Source organism: Pocillopora verrucosa, chromosome 8 (assembly GCF_036669915.1).
Source record: "Pocillopora verrucosa isolate sample1 chromosome 8, ASM3666991v2, whole genome shotgun sequence".
In the NCBI taxonomy this organism is placed as follows: Eukaryota; Metazoa; Cnidaria; class Anthozoa; order Scleractinia; family Pocilloporidae; genus Pocillopora; species Pocillopora verrucosa.
The window spans coordinates 15,738,707-15,761,386 of NC_089319.1; the positions used below are offsets into that span (position 1 = coordinate 15,738,707).

General features: G+C 38.3%; 5 protein-coding genes across 6 annotated transcripts; 3 read left to right on the forward strand and 2 right to left on the reverse strand.

Moving 5' to 3' along the window:
• Positions 1-256: 256 nt before the first annotated feature.
• Positions 257-11,032, reverse strand: LOC131769096 (acyl-CoA synthetase short-chain family member 3, mitochondrial). The gene is made up of 19 exons (XM_059084842.2): positions 10,441-11,032; positions 10,011-10,155; positions 9,707-9,790; positions 8,901-9,005; positions 8,668-8,799; positions 8,323-8,463; positions 8,051-8,131; positions 7,606-7,701; positions 5,762-5,872; positions 5,312-5,352; positions 4,486-4,589; positions 3,873-3,968; positions 3,302-3,365; positions 3,081-3,162; positions 2,859-2,981; positions 2,585-2,684; positions 2,092-2,204; positions 1,130-1,192; positions 257-898 (listed from the first exon to the last, which is right to left on the reverse strand). Exons 1-19 carry the CDS (start codon positions 10,746-10,748, stop codon positions 809-811), a joined length of 2,079 nt encoding a protein of 692 aa, XP_058940825.2. The 5' UTR covers positions 10,749-11,032; the 3' UTR covers positions 257-808.
• Positions 6,110-7,511, forward strand: LOC136283162 (uncharacterized). Its single transcript, XM_066171527.1, has 3 exons — positions 6,110-6,256; positions 6,374-6,622; positions 6,907-7,511. Exons 1-3 carry the CDS (start codon positions 6,236-6,238, stop codon positions 7,018-7,020), a joined length of 384 nt encoding a protein of 127 aa, XP_066027624.1. The 5' UTR covers positions 6,110-6,235; the 3' UTR covers positions 7,021-7,511.
• A 1,857-nt stretch (positions 11,033-12,889) lies between the features above and the next one.
• LOC131769142 (uncharacterized) lies at positions 12,890-14,865 on the forward strand. The gene is made up of 3 exons (XM_059084886.2): positions 12,890-13,133; positions 13,567-13,783; positions 13,923-14,865. The coding sequence occupies exons 1-3, from the start codon at positions 12,924-12,926 to the stop codon at positions 14,126-14,128; spliced, it is 633 nt and encodes a 210-aa protein (XP_058940869.2). The 5' UTR covers positions 12,890-12,923; the 3' UTR covers positions 14,129-14,865.
• Positions 14,866-16,566: 1,701 nt separating this feature from the next.
• On the forward strand, positions 16,567-20,745 carry LOC131769102 (uncharacterized). Of its 2 annotated transcripts, XM_059084847.2 has the most exons (4): positions 16,567-16,724; positions 17,841-18,099; positions 18,726-18,942; positions 19,138-20,745. In XM_059084847.2, exons 2-4 carry the CDS (start codon positions 17,890-17,892, stop codon positions 19,335-19,337), a joined length of 627 nt encoding a protein of 208 aa, XP_058940830.2. In that variant the 5' UTR covers positions 16,567-16,724; positions 17,841-17,889; the 3' UTR covers positions 19,338-20,745. The 2 variants fall into 2 exon arrangements, with proteins under 2 accessions (XP_058940830.2, XP_058940831.2); XM_059084848.2 differs by lacking the exon at positions 16,567-16,724 and having other exon boundaries at positions 17,222-18,099.
• On the reverse strand, positions 19,786-22,605 carry LOC131769101 (glutathione peroxidase-like). The gene is made up of 2 exons (XM_059084846.2): positions 22,093-22,605; positions 19,786-20,750 (listed from the first exon to the last, which is right to left on the reverse strand). Exons 1-2 carry the CDS (start codon positions 22,567-22,569, stop codon positions 20,523-20,525), a joined length of 705 nt encoding a protein of 234 aa, XP_058940829.2. The 5' UTR covers positions 22,570-22,605; the 3' UTR covers positions 19,786-20,522.
• Positions 22,606-22,680: the final 75 nt, after the last annotated feature.

The following is a 22,680-nucleotide window of genomic DNA, read 5'->3' on the forward strand; positions in this document are numbered from 1 at the left end:
GAGGCAAGGTGGTTTACTGTCTTGCTTACCACAATATGGAACGGTTTAGCGCGACACAGGGATTTTCGTACAACGCAAAGAGGTCTTTCACGATTTTAGTTACAACACAAAAAGAAGTCTAAAAAGAGTTAAGGAACTAAGGTGGTTATACGCGCGGAGACGAAATGGTGAGGGGCATGGACGAGAAAAGCACTCTCTAAGGAACAGGTAAAATGAGTTTTCATGACATTCCAGAAACAAAAATGACGCCCAATGGTTATCAGTGCAAGGTATTTCTACCATTTTGGCCCACGATACTTTATTACTTCCCTATACAGCTGCATCTGTGTTGATACTCACAGAAAGGTTGCCATTTGTGATGGTTACCAACTTCGCTTACAGAGACAAGTGACAACATATGAGGAGAGCCACATATCAGCCCCTGAGGCCATGCTGCAACTAAGAGACGTTTAAAATAACCAATAAGGACTTCCATCCAACAGCGCTGCCCTTTATGTAATTAGTTCCCATGGGAATAATTGGACGGCGATGGAGAGCGGAAAAAAAAACTAAGTTGGCCGAAGCATGGATTTCCGCACACTTTGGCTGATAAGGCTATTTAAGTCGCTGCAGTCCTCATCCGCAACTATGGCTACAGTGGCTCCCCTCGATATCTTTGCAAGAGTCGCGCTTCAGGTTTATGAACGTATATACTTCTATCTGCTATCTGTTTCATTTAAATATTTTCAATCAACAATCTTCCGATCTAAAATCATTTCCTAAGTGTTTCTTAAGTGTTTCCCCCATTCAGTAATAACACGGCGTTGCGTTACTTTTGTGTCCTTTCAATGATTCCTTCTTCCCGTACAATTGTTTCAATATCCTCCAACACGTGTGGGTTTTCCATTGTTGGCGTAATCTATATAAGAGGAAAACAACTGAATTTAAACCAAATACCAACAAAAACAACATCATGTATAGGCGAGTATGATAAAAACAGTTGTAAGGTTGATTCGTAAGCTGGTTGTAACGACAGTTTTTCGATGTCACGAACCACTCTGCGAACTAGAAATCACAAATGAGGATTTTTGCATTGCGAGGAAAAACCAAGAAAATAAAATTTCCTAAAAAACAAACGACATTAACTTACTTTATAAGGTTTTCCGTGAAGGATCTTGGACAGAATACCTCTCACAGTTTTTCCTGAGCGAGTCTGATGGAAAAGGAAAGGAAGAAAAGTCTTCTTTGTCTAACCACAGTAGTTTTACACAGACGAACGGCTGGGTTTATTGAAGCCGAGAGGAGAACGTTTACAACGATTGACTGGCACTGAGAGAGTCAATTTGGCTTCGAATTTTTTTAACTGTTTTTTTCACATCCTCTCAAGCCGGAATAGAAATATGATTGATCACTGATTCGTGACGATTTTACACGCAATGACAGTATTGTTGTAGGTACCATTTTCCAATGAATTGGAGGTGGGGGTGATCGATATGAATTATCACCTTCTAATGTCAAAGTGAAGAGTCAAACGCCCCATCAGACTCTCACCCTCTTAATCACGCCAATGAAAGGCGAAACCGATGCATGTGGTCGAAATTTCGAGTCTTAAAAAACTAGACAAACAGAATCATCACGTCGTAGTATTCTGATCAGGTCCTCAAAAACAACAAGATATACATTACTGTTAGAGATGAATTATGTATCAAGGTTGCAACAATGGTTAATATGAAGAAAAAAAACAGTCGACTGACCATGTAATTATTTGAATGAAAGTGATCCTCGCAGTAATGTGCACTACTTGAGCAGTAGTGAAAATAAGACCTGAAAAAAATTCAGGCCCGTACGGGATTTGAACCCATGACCTCTGCGATACCGGTGCAGCGCTTTACCAACTGAGCTAACAAGCCAACTGAGAGCTGGTCATTATGCCGTTTATTCATCACTTCACGGGTTTATTCATGAGTGGTTCATTGTTAGGTGCTCACTTTTTCACTACTGCTCAAGTAGTGCACATTACTGCGAGGATCACTTTCATTCACGTCTTAAACCGCAGTTCAAATATATGACTTTCACATATTCTTAGCCGTTCATGTAATTATTCTAACTTACCTTGGGAAGTGTTGGTACCACGATGGCAGTTTTAAATGCCGCCACAGGACCAACAAACTCACGAACACTCTGAATAACTTGTTGGACTGCATCCTCTCGGGAAACACCACTCGCTTTGGCAAGAAATACAGAAATCAACTTCAGTTCAAATCAAAGGACGGGGACCGTTACAGGGTAAGTTTTACGCTCGTACGCCCAAAGCCTAGATGTACTCGATATATGATTCCCTTCTATATTATTTAAAATTCGTCTGAATTTTATCCCTGAAGACCTTGCAAGAAACGCTGAAGAACATAGTCAAACAAACTGGTCTTTCCTAAATCAGTAACTACTCTTAAGATGTTACCTTGTCCATATTCTAGCACGCGATTTTTTTTTTAATTCGGTATCAGATTCAAGGCATTGAATTGGGTGATTCACAAACGTTCATAACAGTTGAACTGAAAAGAATAAACATCTCCTATTCAATTTCTTAACAAACTCATTCGCGTACTTTTATCGATGACTATAAATCCAACTGGCAAATGACCCTTGATCGGGTCCTCAAGTCCCACGCATGCGGCATCGATCACAAAATCGAGACGAATCATTCCCTGAAAACAAAGAAGAAAATTATTGCGATTACGTCGGTACGTTTCAGAGGATGCATTAATGGACAACGAACGTACCAAATCTTGTAGATAAACACTTAGATCTGTTGCAATCGCGAGAATGTTGTTTCATTTGAACCAAGCCGACCCGAGTATAAGAGCAATAAAATACTTCACCTCCTCTAAAGATTTAGTGGAGATCCTGTGACCTGCTACATTGATGACGTCATCGGTGCGTGCCATGATTGACACAAATCCACCATCATCCATAACACCGTCGTCACTTGAGTCGTAATATCCCTAACAGAATGTAGACCACAATAGAAGCAAGAGATGACGTGTTAACACACCGGCTAATGACAAGTTGTTATCTTACGACGGTGTACAGCGGTAACATACCGGGTATTTAGTGAAATATGTTTTGACGAATCTGTCGTCAGCCTTCCAAAGGGTCGCCATTGTTCCTGGAGGAAGCGGAAGCCTAAAATAGGAATCGCACATTTTAAAGCTCATTTTGTGTCCATCATTCTTACAGTTACTATGTGTCAAATGAGGAGCCACATATAAAAAGACAAACTCAAAACCTTGTACAAAAGATAGGTAATTTATCTAAGCCTTACTTGACAACGACTTGACCCAGATCTCCACGGTCAGCTTCGGTTAAGCCATCCTTGAGTATTTTCACTGAAAACAAACCGTACACTCGGTTGTCCCAGGTGAGAAGCAAATTTAAAAACGTTGTTCGTTTTCATCATTATTTTACTGAATGCTTCATAACCTTTCGCCTTAAAAAAGGTAACGTCCGCGTATGATCAGCCTATCTTTCTAAGGTTTATCCTGGTTTTTTGAGAAGGAATCGACGAGTAGGATAGCCACTACCCCCTGGATAGTATTCGCGGAATACCCCCCCACCCTGCATTCCATAGAGTATCCCATGGAGATGGGAGGAACTGTAACAGTTAAAAGACTTGTGTTAGAGCAATAAATAAAGCCTCAACCGCGATTTGAACCCAGACCTCTGGAGATGAAATCTGACGAGCCAGCCTGTGGGCAACTGTGTCCTCTCTTGTCACCCTGATCGAAGTCGATTGCAGCAACGGTGACCTGCCTTATAAGAAATGCTAACTAAAAGCATTTCTTAAGATTAAAAAAAAAACGACAACAATATGTACAAAAGTGTCGTTCACATACCATTGTATCCTGGAACTGGTTTTCCAGTTGTCTGTAAATGCTCATCCATCGGTCGTCCCAGGCCTACAGCGTGTGCCGTGATGGCCCACCCAGTTTCTGTAATAAGCCGTTACATACGGGAATCATCAGTTCCTTATGACCCAGGTCTTTCCCATTGTCTCAGGCTTTTGATAATGTTCAACATTTTTTATTATTGGATGATCGAACTTCAGTTTACCCATTGCTCTTTCTCGCCACAGAGAACACATTCAACATTGCTTATTATCTATGAATGCGAGCCTAATACTGACATTGCTTATTTATACCTCTAAATAATTTTTCGATATCTCAGTGAAAAGCCATCCCGTCGATACTCGAATTTGTCTTCAGATGAAGTCACTTCCCATGTACATTTGCACCATTTCGACTGCATACTGCAAATCTTAACCCCACGACGGGGAGGACCACTTATATAACATAAAACTTCATATAACAAGGCGCAGCCATTCGACTTTATTGTGTGGAAAAGATTGGCAAAATACGTTGAAACTTTGCTACCCGCTTGCGAAGTGACTACATCATAAAATCAGCTGAACGATCTAAGTTTTTTTTCTCGTATCCAAAAAAGACCTACCAGTCTGCCACCAGTTATCATAAACAGGTGCACTAATGGCTCTCCTGGCCCACTGCATGGTATCTTTGTCCAAGTGTTCACCAGCCACAAATAATCCGCGAAAACTGATTAATACAAGGAACTTTATCATAAAGTAAAATTGATAAGCTCTACATAGATGGTTTGTGGGTAGGATTGAAAACCAGACACATTTTTTTGCTGTTAGCTACCTTAGTGTTCTCCTCGCATTAATAAATGAAAAATCACTATCAAAAAACTACAAAATGCCTCCGTGATGTAACAATGCCATTCAAATCGTGGCGTACGACAGGTTGGAAGAAACAATACTGAGCCAAAGAAAGGGCGTTTAAACGGGTTTGCGTACAATCACTTTCAATGCTGAAGACTTATCATTGACAGAGCACGTAATCTGCCTTCAGCTGTACGTAAAGATTATCAACTCTAACTAATCAATGTGGGTCAACTGAGTAACTAAGTTTCGTATCTGTGTCTGCTTGACTCTTCAGTGCTACATACGTCCTTCCTCAGTTTGATTTCTATTTGTGGCGAGAAGACAAGTGGAGGAATGTGTACTTGTTTTCAATGGTCTTTCTAAGGTAGAAGGCGGAACATCAGAGTCACGTGCCTGTTAAACTGCCTTTTGACTAGCCTCTTTTATTAACTGTTCGAGAATTAGCAAAGGAACCAGAAAATCCCAATTAACTTAGTGGTCGTCTGTCTCTCTCTCATTTGAATCTTCCTAACAGTGGACACCCTTCAGAGTGTTTTGTTTACTTCCTAGCTACCCTCTGTGTCCTTCAAAGATGGTTTAAGACTTCACACTTACTGTGACAGATCGTATTCTTTAATTAATTCACAGTTTGGGTCCTGTAGGGAACAAACCAAAACAAATTAGGAAGAATATTGTATTGATGCCACTAATGACAATTCAATTATTGAACTATAGCGCAAAGCCCTTTCCACAGTAGGGCTCACTGGCGGTCCGCAGAGAGGGGCTCGGATCAGGTATTGCTGGGATAGGTCCAGTAACTGCCCTTAAGGAGGAGCCATGGAACCCCTTTTCCAAAAAACATTTCACACCGTCAACCTTTACTCGAATCAGGCTATATGTGTAACATCCCTTCCAACTCCTCCCTCTCTTTCATACATATCGCATATTACATAGGAGAAAGTTGAGTGGTCCTGAGTCACTTTGCCTCACCGGTCGGCTCTCAATGCAGTAAGGAGTAAAGACCGAGGAGCAATGCCCTGACAGTGAATGACCCCGCAAGCTTACCTCAGCTCTAATGATTCTTATAGCAGTTGGCGCCGTAAACATGCTAACAACTTTATGTTGTTCGATAACTCTGAAGAAAGCCCCAGCATCTGGAGTACCAACTGGCTTACCCTAGAAATAAACGTGGCTTTTTTAGGTCTTTCCACGGTTCAGATTACATGAAACGTTCAGTTTCTCGAGAGCAAGTTCGCCGAAGTGAATATCCTTTAACTTTCTAAGCTAGATATGAAGATAGCTTCTTTAAAAAACATCATTACACCGTCCCCAGCCCTCTCTCGCTAGTTCTCATGCTTTTTCGCTAGCGACGTAGCGTTGGCGCAAATTTGGCGGGAAAAGTGTGTAGGTCATCGTCAGTGACTTCGTATGAAATAAGACAGTCGAAAATATCTGATTTGCTTTCGATATGTTATAAAATTTATAGAAAAGCATTAATCCTTTTTTAAAAACAAGCTCGCCATTTGCACATCTTTCACGATGGCATCTGGAAAATTTAAGGTAAATTTGAGTTTACTTGCATTGTGAAATTTTTTTGCATTTTAAAAGTAGTGATATTAACCTGTCAGTTCGCCGAAGATTAAAAAAAGTAATTTTGATACGTTTTATTTCTTCCAGAAAATTGGTCCATCGATAAGCCTCGGAATGATAAAAAAACTTGAACCAGTACTTAATTTCAAGAAGCGAGCGACGTATAGTCGAGAGTATTGGGCAATTAAACCACTGAATGCACCTCGAGAACAAACGAAGAAACGAAGCAAAGACGAGTTTTATTTTCCCTCATCACCAAAGGAATCAAAAGACGAACACAAGAAGGACACAAAAATATCAAAGAAAGTTGAAAAGAAGGCTAATACGATCTTGAAGGTACAAAACAGCGGTCACATTAAGTAACCTGATTTAAAATGGTTAGGTCAGAAGTGAGAAAAAATTGCTGTTAGAAAAGGTTGAAAATGTTTTCGTCCAATTCAGTTCTATATAATCAGTTCCTTAAATTCGCTTTTACTTCTTCCAAAAGCTATAGTCATTCACAAATTTCAGAAGCTCTCTTTTAACGAACTTAAAGCCCCTGTGCGGTGATTAAAAAATGAAAGTAACTTGACTTGCAGTCGAAGAAATATACGTTTAATAACAAATTATCATTTTGACAGAAGTACGTCAAAAGAGAAGTGTTAGAGACCATCAGGGATACAAGGGAACACATCCAGTTCTTGAGAAGTCAGCTTTATAAAGAAAGGAATTTGGATCAACATCAATGTCAGTAACTGGAAACAATCAGTAGATTTATTACTTCATCTCAGATAAAATCATAAAAACTCACAACGTTTTCCATATTGTTCAACATTTCAATACCAATCACAAGCCTTTTGTCTAATAAGAGTCCCTGCTATGGTGTAAGAGTAATCTTAACTTGTCTTGTTAAAGTGAATGCCTCCATGAAATCTACTTTGAAAACTGACCCTTAGCATTCAAGATAGAGATGATATTAGTTTTATGCCACCATTCCTTTGATTTAAAATTTAAAATTTGACTTTGGGTTTGTAAAATTACTGGGAATTTCAAGAAATAGCCCCTAATTGTTTGAGGGAGGGATACCCCAACCCCCTGAACAAATCTCCCTTTAAAGTGGATAATACAGTAATACTATACTTAATTAATACTCCACTACCCATCCTTGAACATAATATATCTTTAACAACATGGTTGAATTGATTGTAAGACAATGAGTAAATATGAGTGTAAAAAATCACATAACATGAAGTTAGAGTTGTCTGAGACAATTGCAAGAAATAAAATTAACTTAGTTGATTGCATATGGGTTTTACAAAGCAGAAAGAATTACCTCTTACCTCAAATAAAACAGTAGTACATCCAGACAACAAAGGGGCGTAAACTATGTAGGAATGACCTACCACCCAGCCAAGATCAGACGCAGCCCACCACACCTCAAAATTAAATAAGTGGATCAATTATTGATGTACTAGATTGCTGTCCAACTGAGTTTTTGAAAAACCAAAAATAAAGTTGTCATGTCTGCCAAACAGAAACAAAGTAAATATCACTAGGACCAATAAAAGCAAAAGAAAAACATCTTAAACTGCCTGAAGCATTGGAAAACATATGAAACAAAATTTAACTGCTTTTAAACTTGTATCTGTAGTTCAGCGAGAGGCACAATTTCTTGATCACTCATGGAGGATTGAGAAATAAAACTATTGCAATCCCTAATTAGTTTTGATACAAAATAAATGAAAATTGCAACTAACAGTTATCATTACAGTCATGCTTACTAACCTCTCCAGGATTAATTCCATACAAATTTCTCATGCTCCAATTAAGAGCTACAGCATGTCCTCCATTTGGTCGAACAATACCCTGTGTAAACAGATACAATGAAAAATTTCAACATTATATAGTTTTTATCTAACAATTACAAAATTTAATCAATGTACCAAGTAGTGATTAATTTTCTAGTTTTATCAATTTTGGTATATGAAATTAACATTTTGAGAGACATCATGAATGTATCACCCTATGCCTAACATGATTTTTAGAGAGCTTATTACCTTTGGGTCACCTGTGGTACCAGATGTATAGAGAATATACAAAGGATCAGTTGACAGCACAGGTACACAGTCATGGGGCTGTGCTTTCTCCATCACTTGATCCCAACTGATATCCTGCCCTGGAATAATCCCCCCTGAACACTACATAAAAGGAAAGTAAATGATAGCTTTATTTGATAACATGACTATAAGCTTAATGGTACTTACACAAGTTATCTTTTTATTGTCTTAATAATGGAAAAGTTGACTCTCAGAGTAATTGTACCACTAACCACAAGATAAAGTGGATTTTTTCAGTCAAAAAAATTATCATTAACAATCATTGCTGATGTAAGAGATATTTACCTGGTCTCTTTGGTACACAACACATGTTGAAGGCTTGAATTTTGACAACCTGATGGCCTCATCCAATAGTGGTTTATAATAGACCAAACAAGATGGCTCAAGACCACAAGACGCTGTCACCACAACCCGTGGCTAAGAAAAAACAATCAAACAATTTTATTTTGCAAATCTGTAACTGTGATACAAGTTTCTCAGGTAACAAGTATATAAAATTTATGAATTTGCTTACATACTTCAGCATGTTCAATTCTCCTTGCCAACTCTTGTGCAGCAAAACCTCCAAACACAACAGAGTGAATAGCACCAAGTCGAGCACAAGCCAACATGGCTATCACAGCCTGGAACGAAAATTCTGAATTTAGTACCATACTAGAGCAAACAATTTTCCTTTGAGAATCAGAAGCTACTCTCTTGTTTGATTAGGCAAAATGAAAGAAAATCAAAGTACATTGAGAGCAAGAATGTAACAGCTTCAATTTAAGAATGTACTCTAGCCAAGTAGCTAAGAGCATCACTACTCCCCCATGGATCAGATACAAGACCCCAGCATTTCATCATGACTTCCCTGACATTTTGCTAGTACCCATTAATGCTCTTGGATAACAAGAGAGACTAGGAAAGTTAATAGTTTTACCCAAGAACACAACACAATGACCTGGCTGGAAGTCTCAAACCCAGACCTCTTTACCTAAAGTTCAGTGCACTAATCATTGGGCCACTGTGTCTCCCACAATTGCAGCCTTAATAAGCCTTAATAAGCCTTAAGCCAAACCAAATTTGTAATTCTCTACTGTCAATCATACAATTCTTATGATGTTAGTTCAGAGAATTTAGTATTGGATCAACTACTTATTCCCAAATTGATATTTTTCTTTATTCTCATCACTTATCTGGATGAAACTGTATTGATATTGTAATGAGAAATTCTGTCTTAGTCACTCATGGAAGTTAAAGGGTTAAATAGAAATATTTAATCAGGGGCAATGCTGAGTCTCTTTCAGCTATGTTGGATGACTGTGTTCATTGTAATTAAAGTTACCTGTGGAATCATTGGCATATAAATAACAACTCGATCTCCTTTGCCGACATTTAACTGTGCCAAAGCACCAGCAAACTTTGCAACCTAGAAACAAACCTGGATTTCAACATACAGTGCTAGTATCACTTAGAGATGACAAATAGACAGAAAGCAGTTTCATACATGACATCAAAATTCCGAGTCAAGACACAAGCAAAGTTATTAATAAATCATTAACTGTAATTGTACCCATTAAAAACTAAATAGGCTCATCTCAATTTAGGGAAGAAAATAACCTAAGCATAACACGAAGTCGTATGCTTACCAAACGTTGTAAGTTTTCGTATGTATACATTTCTACTTTGCCATTCAATGGACTGTCATAAATCAAAGCCATTCGTTTCCCTCTTCCATTTTCAATATGTCGATCAAGGCAGTTATAACAAGTGTTCATCTCACCACCAACAAACCTGCAAAGAAAATTAGAATTCAATTAAGCCAGCTTAAACTCATCGTTCTTGTTACCATCATGATGATAATAACACTATGGATAATTAAATACAAGACTAAAGAAAGTCAAGATGTCATGCTTTCTTCCAGTTCTGTGAGAAATAATCAGAGCAACACGTTTTTGTTTTTCAGATTCTGATCATTCTCTTCTCATCTAATCGATTTACAATATCCATTTGATTTCAGCTCACCCAGTTGGAGTAAAATTTCATGACACGAATATATTTTGAACAAGAATCACGAACCATTTTGTAAAAGGCTGGTTGCTATTGTCCAGAACTTTCGTAAATGGCTTATACCAATTTATTTCTCCTGCCAACTCTGCCCAAAATTCTTCTGGTTCTTCTATGGACTTTTTGAACACCTCATCGTACTCACGGAGTTCTCTTTGCCTCTGTTGTGAGCTATGAAAATGGCGGATTGGAAGACCATGTAAACATGAACATGAAGTTCTCGCTGCATTCTGCGACGAGTTCCACAGATTCTGATGGGAAAGCTTTCTTTGCAATAGATTCAAGCGGGTAGTAGCCTGGATCAAACGTGATATTGACATTTTTCGGAGCGCATTTGCTGGCAGCCTTCAAACTGCAACCATGAAGGACGTTTACATTGCGTTACAATCAAAGGAGTCACGGTCACGGCTGTGTTGTCCTTCAGTTTCCACAATACATCAGTTATTAAACATGTGCTTCCCATGTGCTTCCCAAAGACTTCATCAATTCACGCACACCATTCAGATCGTTGTTTTAGACGAAGTATACCAGGAAAAACGCTGGTACGAACTGAAAATGATAAAATAATCGATCTCATTTGTAGCCTTGATGACCAAATCCCGCCGCACGTGCCACCGTGGGAATGGGGTGGAATAGCATCAGCTGTCATGCAAGACTTATGGAATGGTATAATTTATGCGGAATATGAAACCTGTGGAACGACGTCATCGAATAAATTTCAACCCACTCCCGTTCCAAACCTTCCCCATGTTGTAATTCCCGGGGTGCTGCATTTCATTAGTTTAGTAGTGTTTTGCTCTGCAGGCCGCCTTAAGATAACAAATGCTGAAGGTTAGGAAGGAGTGTGGATTGAAATTAGTTTCATGACGTCATTCCGGAAGTATCATATTCTGCATAAAATATGCCATTTCCCCGATCTTGCCACTTATGCCCTCACTCTTGAAGAAATTTAAAGGAGGGTCCAGAAATAATGTAACGCTCATGCTGAGGAAAGTAGATGTATCCATGGTAGTATAAAAAAAAGGCTTCCCTGTTCGCTGGTTGCTTCCATCATATCGTCGTCATCGTCTCTCGACGCTGTTTAAGTAAGTACTGTTCAAAATATATAGTTATCACTACTGCTGGCAAAGTTTTTACTGCTAACAAACTGTTAAGAAGTCAGTTGATGTTTATTGCACTAATCGGTGGTATCATCTATCAGCTGACTGTTAAAAGAAAGAACTAAAAAATTAACTCCTGCAATCGGCGATATCATTTATCAGTCAATCGCCTAAAGAATTCTCAGACTTATTCTAACCTTAAAACTTTCCGCAGAGGTTTAAAGAAGATGGTGTGTGGATTGAAATTAGTTCCATGACGTCATTCCGGAAGTATCATATTCTGCATAAAATATATCATTCCCCTGGTCTTGCCACTTATGCCCTCACTCTTGAAGAAATTAAAAGGAGGGGTCCAATCTAACAAACATTTTAAAAATATTGTAACGTTCATGCTGAGGAAAGTAGATGTATCTAAGGCAGTATAAAAAAGAAAGTCTTCCCTATTCGCTGGTTGCTTCCATCATATCGTCGTCATCTACCCTCGACACTGTTTAAGTAAGCACTAGTCGAAATCAAGTTCTTAAGTCCAGATCAGAAGTTGAACTTCTCGAGTGCCCAATCTAACACTTATTTGGACCAACCGCAAATTGATCAAATTCGATGTTGGTTCATATGAAGCTTTATTAGGGTCAAACTTGGAATACAAACTACTACTATGTTATTGCATAAGGTTTTTTTTCTTCAGCCGTACAGGGTTTGACAGTTCATTGTTTTTCGTATTTTTCGGCCGTCAAATTTTAAAATTCGTTATCATTAAGGTTTCTACAGAAAGCGTGTGAATATTGTCCATGTTTGTGCGAGTGCATCATATGCGCAATTTCAACGCAAACCCTATGCACTCATTATTAATACTTTAGCCCATTTTTCATCCATCAATAAAACTTTCCGAAATCAGATCTCAACTGCCATTTCAATAAGCGTTACTTTTCGGCAGACAGTTCAATGAAACTTTGATTTACTCTCTATCAGTTGAGCCTCACACAGGAAATAACTACCTGCAAAAATCTTGTGGGGAAGATAAACTCGCTTCTTATTGGGACTGAAAGTGGCACAGAACAAATGAAGTCAAAAAGGAGAGATTAAAGAAACTGTTTTAAGGAATTCAGTTCATGCTGCCCTAAGTTCTGATTCTTATCTGCGATATTTAGCTTTGAGTTCTCATTGGTCTCCTGTGAAATTCTTCCTTGTTCTAATCGGCTGTTGCGATAACTTTGGTTCTTAATATACGACACTTAAATGCGTTTTATTTGCCAAGGCCAAATTGCAAACCAACGAACTATAGGGAGGGAAGTTATATTACGATTGCACAAGGCATAGTCCGCTTTTTTAGCAATTTTGTTTCAAGTTCTAAACCGGAGTAACGTAATTACCAGACTTAAGTGTCGATTTTAAGCAATGGAAGATATTACCTATGCTTGTCCTCGCCAAAAATTCATGGAAGATCCGGGAATTCAATGGCGTGAAGGGAAGCCCGATTTTACTCAGGTTAATAAAGCCTATTTAGAGGGTAGGACAAGAATCCATAGGGATGGTTCGTTAGAGAAGATTGTCGAGGATCTCGTGAAATCATGGGAAGTGGAAGCTTCGCATAAAACTAACACTGAGGTAAATAGAGAGGTGTTGTGTTCTTAAACATAATTACCGGAAAATATGTGATGTATTTAAAAATCAATTGAACTTTTTTCTGATGTCGTGTAATATCTTGTAATCATGGCTAAAGAGAGAATCATAAATTTTCAAAGCTGAGATAAATAAATAGAAGAGCTGATAGTCACTAGGACACAGCATATTTGTGAAACTCATATCGAACAACAAAGCAAAATTATAAGATATACAACCTTTCATTCACAGTTGGAGGATATTGGAACACTCCAACTTAACTGTGACGACATCTTATTAAAAGCCAAGTCACGTTTTTTAAGCGCTTACTTAAAAAAAAATGGATGATAGTATGTACATTGAGAATTGAGTTGAAAGTTGAAAGTTGAAACGTTTTCACGGTCTGTTTGTTTATTTATTAATTTGTTTTCGACAAAAGGATTGGCAAAGTGTTGACACAGAAGCTTTCACCATCCGCGGGAACAACCAGCGCTCGTTTTCTTTGAAGGAATTGATTGAAGAGGGAAACTACAACGTACTGATGCAAAACCAGCCGCTGTACAACAATACCGATCATTCGTTTAAATCGTCACATGATTTGTTCAGGTCTGCATTCGACCAAGGGTTTCCATGGGAATTGATAGAAGTATTTTCAGGTAAGTTTAGCGAGTACATATTGATACTGTACTCCTTAGTGGAGATGAAACGTCGTTATATGACGGGGCTACAAAAACATGCCGAGTTTTTCTAAGTACAGTGATTAGTTTTCACTTATGTGGGTGTTTTGTCCCTCAGGTCCCCCAAAAGTGGCCTTTTCGTGGCGCCATTGGGCCCACTGGACGGGCCCTTACAAAGGAAGGGCCCCAACGGGGGAACTGCTTGAAATGTATGGAATGGCTGTGGCCGAGGTGGACGAGAACCTAAAGATCAAATCAATCGACGTTCATTATGATCCTAACCAGCTTTTGATGAAGTTGGAAGGAAAAGAATTGTTGAAGTAGCTGCAGAAGCATTATAAATGGTTAAGTGTCCTCAAACTTTGTTGCTCATATTTCAAAAACTGTCCGTTCGATAACATTAACGGGAACAAAAACCGCGTTAGTGAATAAAAACTCTTGCAAATCTCAACTGGGAGAAGTCACGAAAACAAACAAAAAAAGACAATCATAAGGTTCCTTTAGCCACCATCGTTCCCAGGGTCTCTCTTAACTGTCTCTCTCTCATCGACGACGGAGGTAACAGAAACGGGATTTTCCATCACATTGTTTGAGGGAAAACTATGTTGGGAATAAAGGAACCCACACTGTCGCTTTTCCCATTCAGATTTTGATTTCTTGGATCCTCTCGCGAACACAACAAAGTTATATCTCAGACTGACTAAAACTACAATCAACCGTTCTTTTATCTTATGGACACACCTTAATCAAACGTAAGGTGATTTCCTATAAAGATCTCTCAGACAAAAGGTAAACAGACTTATTCATCAGAGCCGACATAACGTGACGCTCGATTTCTAGGCCGATTTTTCACAATTATTACATTAACATTAGCTTAACTCAATACTAAGTATCCTATTTCCGACTTTTAAAATATTTTTTTATTTTGGTTCTTTAAGAATTCCGCGGCGCAAATACTCAAGCGATAGAGCGCCGTCTAATAGTTTATCATAAATACAGTGTCATAGTTCTTTGCTCTCAGAATATTTTGTTCAGTGCGTTTAAGTTTGCATCAGTAAATTCATAACATGATACTGTTGTTTCAAGTCATTTTATCTGCACTGATTAAGTTCTTGTTTGTTAAAGCACGGAAATGAAGACTAATTTCTATAATAGTTTATTTAGATTAAGATAACTTCTTTACAAACTAGAGGAGAAAAAGTGCCTGAGCAGTCGGAGTGCTAGCCTTGGGACTCAGAGGTCTTGGGTTCAACTAAATCAGTCTGGTGCTTACCAAACTATTTCATGGGTTACTTCGAGTCCCTCCTTGACGGTATTCTGTAATTGCGTTCGACGAAGGAGAACGCATACTAATCGTGTAGTTTTAACGGAAATCACTCTCGAGGGTTTTATGGACCAGTCCCAAGGGGACCGATTGTGATACCATGTGATTTCAGGCATTGGGCGCAATTTTGGACCGGCGGACTGGCTGGCTGGCTATGTGGCACAAATAGCCTCGATCTCATGTGCAAATGTTTTCTTGGCCGCCTTGAGCTGAAGACACCGATTTTTTTTTTTTTCTGCGCAATCAGTACAATGAAAAAACCTTTTACTAAAGATCGAACGCACTTTACTAATCTTTGATTATTGCTAGTTAATAAATAGATTTCATGTTACTGTGCACCTGTTCAGTGATTACAGATGACGTCAAAATGTGAAAAGAACAAAAAAGTGGCAAACAAGGCGCAGTCGAGTGTGTCAGTGATGTTTTTATCACATTTTAACTTTTTTGTGATCTCTTGCTAGTTAAACAGACCCACGGCAGGAAAATGGAATCATTTTGTTTTTATATAATATAATAGTTACCGCATCTCTACGACTGTCCACCAACAATAATTCATGATAATCTGATAAAAAAAAAACAATAAAAACGCATGTATAGTTCATCTTATTACATGAATACAACTAACCATGTGGCCTGCCTCCCGCCACTTCAGACTTTTAACCAATCTTTTATTTATTAGAAGCGTTTTTCTACTCTCTATTTACATTTGCCTTGGAAAACTCGCAGATTACATTATCATGTTAAAATAAACCACTTCTCTTCTCTTATTTCATGTCATTTGAATTAATTCTATCTTAATTTGATTTATAATAAAGTTCGGACATAACGCGCGTTGTCATTAGACATAACGCGCGTTGTCATTAGTTGAAAGAGCGTGCTCTATGAGAGTAGAGAGCATAGAGCTGAGCTAAAGCTGTCACGTCATCTGCCAAATTGTTCTATGTTCGACCTTTTCCGAGACTTTTCTCTGTTTTTTTTTCAGACAAAGGTTTGTTTACACAGCTACCCTTGCGTAGTATATATAATTCCGTGTTCAAAAGCAAAACAGAACAAAACAGGAATGTTGAAAAATATAGCCAAACTGGAAGAACAGAGCACAGTCAAGGCTTCTCTATTTGTTTTATAATAAAGAATCTGTTAAATTTCCCACGCATTACTTTCAATTTCCAACACAAATTTCATTTCTAAAGCGAACAACAATGTCGTCAGCATGCTCCGACTCTCATAAAGCACGCTACAATAAGCCAATCAGAATCCCTGTTAGAATGGTTCAAATAATCTTATTGGCTGTACAAGACTAAAACTGTCAAAATGTCCAACCATCGAAGTTCAAAAACCCTCAAAGTCAGTCACATTCTGCAACCATACTCGCTGCGGTAAGTAGGAGCTAGCGAGGGGTCCAGTATTTTGATAAGTGCCAATTAAAGGTCTTTGTAGGAATTTGTTGTACTGTGATTACGTCAAGATAAAGGAAGGGCTCCATTATTACAAACATTCCGGAAATATCGTCATAGGCAGTATATAAACAAGAAAGTCTCTCTCGTTCTCGAGTTGCGTTTATCACATCAGGGTCATCTTCCCTAGACGCTGTTTAAGGTGAGCACTGTTCAAAATATATAGTTATCACTACTGCTGGGAAAGTTTTCACTGCTGATAATCTGTTATTAAGAAGTTAACTGATGTTTATTGCACTAACATGTGATATTATTCATCGGTATACCTTCTCCAGGTATCTAAAAAAAGGGAACTTGAAAATCAACAAAACTACTACAATGGGAAAATACTTCATATATTTCTCCGTTTGAAATGATCCTATAAGATGACCCGCAGTTTTGACATACTTTCATTGTACGTTTGCTTTCTAAGAGAGGAGTGCATGGCCAAGACCAGTAGATCTTAATATTACTTTTAAATATTCACTTAAATAATCCATTATGTAAATTGCTATTTTAACGTTTGTGTACGTGTTCGCGGTTGATCAAATGAATCCGTGCCGTCATCCTGCACAGCCTACGCACCATGTAGTATTCAATTCATGTTCTTTGGAATGCTTTTATGCGTTACATTCTTTGTTAATGCTCTCCTGCTGAATCACGTTCTTATTCAGCGTCGTTGCAGTCATCTGCTGTTACATTTAATTTAATGAATGTTAAGGTGAATAAAGCTTGAACTGCTGAATTCTGAGGTGATTAACATGCACGAACTGCAGGTCTTTATGAGACCACTCGACCGCGTGTCGTAAAAAAAAGGGTGCTGATTGTGGCCGATTGTGAATAAAAAGAGGCAAAATGTAAGTCAAAAAGAGGAGATTTAAACAAACTGTTTGAGGGAATTCTGTTTGCCCCGTCAAACACGTTTTAATCCTTGTCTACAGCATTTAATAATTATTGGACGAGTTCAAGCAAATAAGGTGATTCATATTCTTAGAGGAATAAGTTAATTATCCAGGAGCCCATGTAATGGCTCCTGAATTAGCCCATGCCTCCATCTGCTCCATGCTTCCAGGCTAGATTTTGACTGACAACCCCAAACAGATTCATATCCTTTTTTGTTCGCTGTGTTATGCAAGAGTGGTGTGACGAGGGATGATTAGTCGTCTGAGGCGAGCAGATGAATTATTTACCAAAGCTAAATAGCAAGAAGATCATAACTAGTTCCCAAGGGAGATTTAGTCCATTTAACTTCTATTTATAAACCTGCTGAACATTTTAGACGACAGGGACGTTACAAGAAGACATTAGCATCCGTTCAATGTTATGCAATGGCAGACAACAATTACGTCTGTCCTCGCCAAAAATTCATGGAGGATCCGAGCATTGAGTGGCGTGAAGGCAAACCTGACTACACCAAGGCCAATAAAGCTTATTTAGAGGGTAGGACAAGAATTCATAAGGAAGGTTCGTTAGAGAAGATTGTCGAAGATCTGGTGAAATCATGGGAAATGGAAGCTTCACATAAAACTAACACTGAGGTAAATAGAGAGGTGTTATGTTCTTAAACATAATTACCCGACGGTTAATACTTTCTGTTAAGTATAACACAATTGTCCTTTTTCTCTCAATATGCATGTGATGTATTCCACATCAATCGACTTTTGTATTAATGCCAGTCAACTGGCGTTGTATGTTCTGTAATCATAGTACAAGGGAGTATGAGGAAAATCAAAAATCTATCTTGCAGAAAGAAAGAAATATCAAATAGATCGTGACCACGGTACAAATTATTTGTGAAACTCATTTAGAACTTACCAACTGAACTGTGACCACAACATAATGTGAACCAAATCATGTTTTTTCAAGTGGATTCCTAAGTATTACTTAAGAAAAGTGGATGATAGTGGTGTGTTTGATTTCGTGTATATACAGGTTAGTATGAATAAAAATGAAACCAGGATACGAAGAGAGCTGAGATGAAAATTGTTAGATTGATTATCGTTGCAGAGCCCATCAAAAGAACTTGCAGTAGTAGTGAAATTACAAGATCTACATTTCATTTTATGCACGAACGCACTTTGACTTCATGCTTATCATTTAAAAAAAAAAGATCTATTCAGATGGTCTTTACTTTCTGTTCTTCTATTCTTTTTTTTTGCAAAAGGATTGGCAAACTGTTGACACAGAAGCTTTCACCATCCGCGCGAACAACCAGCGCTCGTTTTCGCTGAAAGAAGGGATTGAAGAAGGAAATTATAACGTACTGATGCAAAACCAGCCGCTGTACAACAGTAACGCTCATACGTTTGAATCGTCACATGATTTGTTCAGGTCTGCATTCGACCAAGGGTTTCCATGGGAACTGATAGAAGTGTTTTCAGGTAATTGAAAGATTTCAGTGTTAAGGTTTGTTTAGGTTAGCCTCTTGGCTGGCAATACCAAGTCTAGTGGATATATATTGATATTCCTAAGTAGAGATAGATAAACATTTTTATATGACGAGGCTGCAAAAACATGCGGAGTTTTTCAAAGTGCATTGATTAATTTTCACTTATGTGAGTGTTTTTGTCCCCTAGGACCTCCACGGGTGGCCTTTTCGTGGCGCCATTGGGCCCACTGGACGGGCCCCTACAAAGGAAGAGCCCCAACGGGCGAACTGCTTGAAATGTATGGAATGGCTATGGCCGAGGTGGACGAGAGCCTAAAAATCAAATCAATTGATGTTCATTTTGATCCTAACCAGCTTTTGATGAAGTTGGAAGGAAAGGAGTGTTGAAATAGCTGCAGAAGCAACGTACGTCTACGATGAAGCGTCACATGACGCTCATAGCTCAAAATGGTCCAAAAACTGTCTGTTGAATTAAATTTAAGATTTTATTTATATTTTATTCGCTTTAGCGAATAGCAACTCTGTGGCTTGTTTGCGGTAAGCAAGAAATATTTTTTAACTAGGAGACGTCATGGTAGCAATTAGAAGACGGTCTTGAGGTTTCTTTAACCTACATCGCTCCCAGGATCTCTCTTACTTGTCTCTTTGCCGGATTGACGACGGAGGTAACAGGAACGAGATTTTCCACCACAGTGAGCAAGCGAAGACTGACCCATGTTAGAATCCCTTGGTGCAAATATTCCAACAGTACAATTCAACATGGCCTTTCCACACATAATATTTTCTGTTAGCGGTATTCAAGTTTGAAATGGTCAATTAATTCATTACATGATACTGTTATTTCAAATCATTTATTGCACGGTTTTAAAAGTTCATGCTTTGCAGAAGCTCATAGGGTTCTTTACACTGTAACAGCTGAATGCATTTAAGACTGCACAGAGAAAAGAACTTTACTCGGGACTGCTTCACTGACCAAACAGTTTTCAAACAGTCTGTCATTAACATGAGCCACGTCTACAATAACTTGATAATTTCTAAAACAGCATTTTACGCGCCCCTTCGCTTCATTTATACTTTAAACTAATAATATTTCTTGAATAGAGTTTGTAACTTAGATTCTATGTTCTATTATTCTCTAGATTCTATATCAATTTCTTGTTTACTCGTTGAACCTGTTTTCTTTCTCTTCATTATGAAACAACTAAACAATTTATTTGGAAATACGTATCTCCTGTTCAAAAATTAAACGAGCCATTATAAGTCCTTAGCGGTAAATCATATTAGTTCTGTGCTACAAGAGAAAAAAATAACACACCGCACGACATCTTAAAGAAGGCGTGAGTTTTTCCATTTAACATGGTGGCCTTCGTAACATGTGATCATAAATTGTGAGGGGCTAGCTCAATGTATAGAACGGCAATTTTCCCCAACATAAAAATTACATTGAATGTGACTTTTGCATGTGTGAATGAATGTAATATGAAAATGGAGATTTCGTGAAAAATAAATATTAAAAAAGACAGGTTCAACAAGTAACCCAAACAAGTTTCTTTTGTCTTGGTCCGTTTTCTTTTACGGATGATATATGCGTCTTCTCTGTTCTTGGCAAGTTAACATCAACGTTTGGATATCATCGAACATGGCGTTTGGTTCATAAGGCGCAGTGTACCGGGCAAATGGCTGGCCATCGTGATCTATTAATATCTTTTCAAAATTCCAGTTGATGTCATTGTTCCGAACAGGTGACCAGCGGATGTTACTCAGGTCATCTATGAACCCGTCTGGGGCGGGACAACGGGACTGAAGAGAAAGAATGATACAAATAATTCAATGATCTTGCAGAAATGAATTGAAACATATCTGTGGCTTGTTCAAGGCTCTCAGTCAGTGAAGACCAGCCGAACAGTAAGTGGACGACAAACGACGGCTGCGGTTGTCGGGGAAACGACCTCCAGACGGAATGTCTCCTTACACTATCTGTTTCTTTATTTGTTTTTTTAATTTTTTTTCGCCTGTCCCCCGCCGTTTTTTCGAACTCCTGTTTTCTTCTCGTTTTCCTTGAATGTGACCTTGGTTCATTACTGATTTGTGGCTTTGTGTTGGTGGATTCCCTGTGACTGCTCGGAACTCAACAAAAATTGGAATGCAAGCAAAGTCATCACTGTGAATGGGACTAATGAGCATTTGCCCTGCCCGCGAGTCTTGCTTTTTTTTTATTTTTTATTTTGGGATTTAAGATTTCTTTTAATAAAAAGAAGCCTCCTGAAAACATCTTTATTTATGTTTTTCAGCGCCGTGCTCAGATGATTTTTTCTTTTTTTCATTACTTTTAAGGGTGATTGCAGAGGCGGCAACGAGCGTTTTTAAATGAGCGCTTGGCAAAAAATGCTAATGATCATTTTAAAAAATGATAAAAATAGTAGGAACCTTTGCATCTGGGCATTGACTTGCTCACTGTCCTAACGTTGAAAACAAATGTCGAGTGGAAAGGGAAATATATATACGCCTTTCACTCTATGAACTGTGACGTACGACATACTTAAATACCGAACTAACAACAAAGATTGAATAGATATCGATAGCGTCGCTGAATATATTCCGAAAACCTCATGAACGAAAATCCTAGAACGAATCGCACGTTTGTGATGAACTCAAAAACCAAGCAGCGTACGTTTCCTTTCCTATAGCTATCATTGGTGAAGAAAATATCGTATTCCTAGAGTCGAAGATGTATAATACTACGCGTGCTTTCTGCATGAATTTTATTTAGATTTAAGGTGTCTGTTTCCATTTGAATGATTACGCCTTTCATAATGAAATATTCACGAAAATAGGTTGGTTAACTTTGGTTTTGAAATGATCAGTTCGTAACTCATTTGTGATTTAGCTTTTTCCTCAGTGTGTGTTGTGTGTAATGTGACAAGTGCTTCCCTAAACAAAATTTTCGTGCGCCAATTTCTCAGACCTGATTTTATCACTTCATCATCTGTTCATACTAGGGTGATCAATCATGCAAAATAATGCTGTTCTCTTTAGATGCCATGAATGTATAACATTTCATCGCCTTACAACAATGTTCCTTGATCATTGATGGAATTAAACCTTTATAAGACTAAAAGGAATATATCTCATACGAACTCACCTTAAAAAAACTATAAATTTTGTCTTCTTTCTTGCCATTCACGTCTCGTTTCTCGAACAATGGGAAATTGGGAACGAAACCGTGTCCTGGCCGAACATATTTCAATCCGTTCATGAGCTCGTACGAATTTTCGGCCGGCTCTTGGAAACCAAACTGGTTACATGGAAAACCAACAATTCGAAGTCCACATGCATTTGGGATTCCATCTTCTGATCTCCAGAGTTTTTTTTGTAATGCATTCAGTTGATAATATTGTAAAGTGTAACCTCAAAAGGTAGCGACATTCACAGCCAGCACAACATGTCCGTGAAATTCGCTCATAGAGACATTTTTCCCATACAGATCTTTCGCAGTGAAGTCGTAAAAAGACTCCGCACTGTTAAGATGACAAAGGGATCTTGATTTACGTCTCTGAGAGCCGTTCAGCCCGCCTATAAAAAGGCAAAAAACGGCGAACAACGACCAAAGATCACTCATCGTATCCACTCATCCGCACAGATGCAGAAAATATAATTGAAGATTGAGGGCGGTTATTTTCATGTAAATGACCTAAGCTACGTAAGAGATCAAAGCTCTCTACACCTGTCT

Bases quoted from the DNA above. Each gene is read 5' to 3' on its own strand.
- LOC131769096 (XM_059084842.2), bottom strand. From the start codon at position 10,748: ATGTCAATATCACGTTTGATCCAGGCTACTACCCGCTTGAATCTATTG. The intron at 9,791-10,010 runs GTAAGCATACGA...GTTTGTTTCTAG, and splicing joins ACGAAAACTTACAACGTTTG to GTTGCAAAGTTTGCTGGTGC. The intron at 8,132-8,322 runs GTAATAAGCTCT...CTGTTTACACAG, and splicing joins GTACCACAGGTGACCCAAAG to GGTATTGTTCGACCAAATGG.
- LOC136283162 (XM_066171527.1), top strand. From the start codon at position 6,236: ATGGCATCTGGAAAATTTAAG. The intron at 6,257-6,373 runs GTAAATTTGAGT...TATTTCTTCCAG, and splicing joins TGGCATCTGGAAAATTTAAG to AAAATTGGTCCATCGATAAG. The intron at 6,623-6,906 runs GTACAAAACAGC...TCATTTTGACAG, and splicing joins AGGCTAATACGATCTTGAAG to AAGTACGTCAAAAGAGAAGT.
- LOC131769142 (XM_059084886.2), top strand. From the start codon at position 12,924: ATGGAAGATATTACCTATGCTTGTCCTCGCCAAAAATTCATGGAAGAT. The intron at 13,134-13,566 runs GTAAATAGAGAG...TTTCGACAAAAG, and splicing joins CGCATAAAACTAACACTGAG to GATTGGCAAAGTGTTGACAC. The intron at 13,784-13,922 runs GTAAGTTTAGCG...TTTGTCCCTCAG, and splicing joins ATTGATAGAAGTATTTTCAG to GTCCCCCAAAAGTGGCCTTT.
- LOC131769102 (XM_059084847.2), top strand. From the start codon at position 17,890: ATGGCAGACAACAATTACGTCTGTCCTCGCCAAAAATTCATGGAGGAT. The intron at 18,100-18,725 runs GTAAATAGAGAG...TTTTTGCAAAAG, and splicing joins CACATAAAACTAACACTGAG to GATTGGCAAACTGTTGACAC. The intron at 18,943-19,137 runs GTAATTGAAAGA...TTTGTCCCCTAG, and splicing joins ACTGATAGAAGTGTTTTCAG to GACCTCCACGGGTGGCCTTT.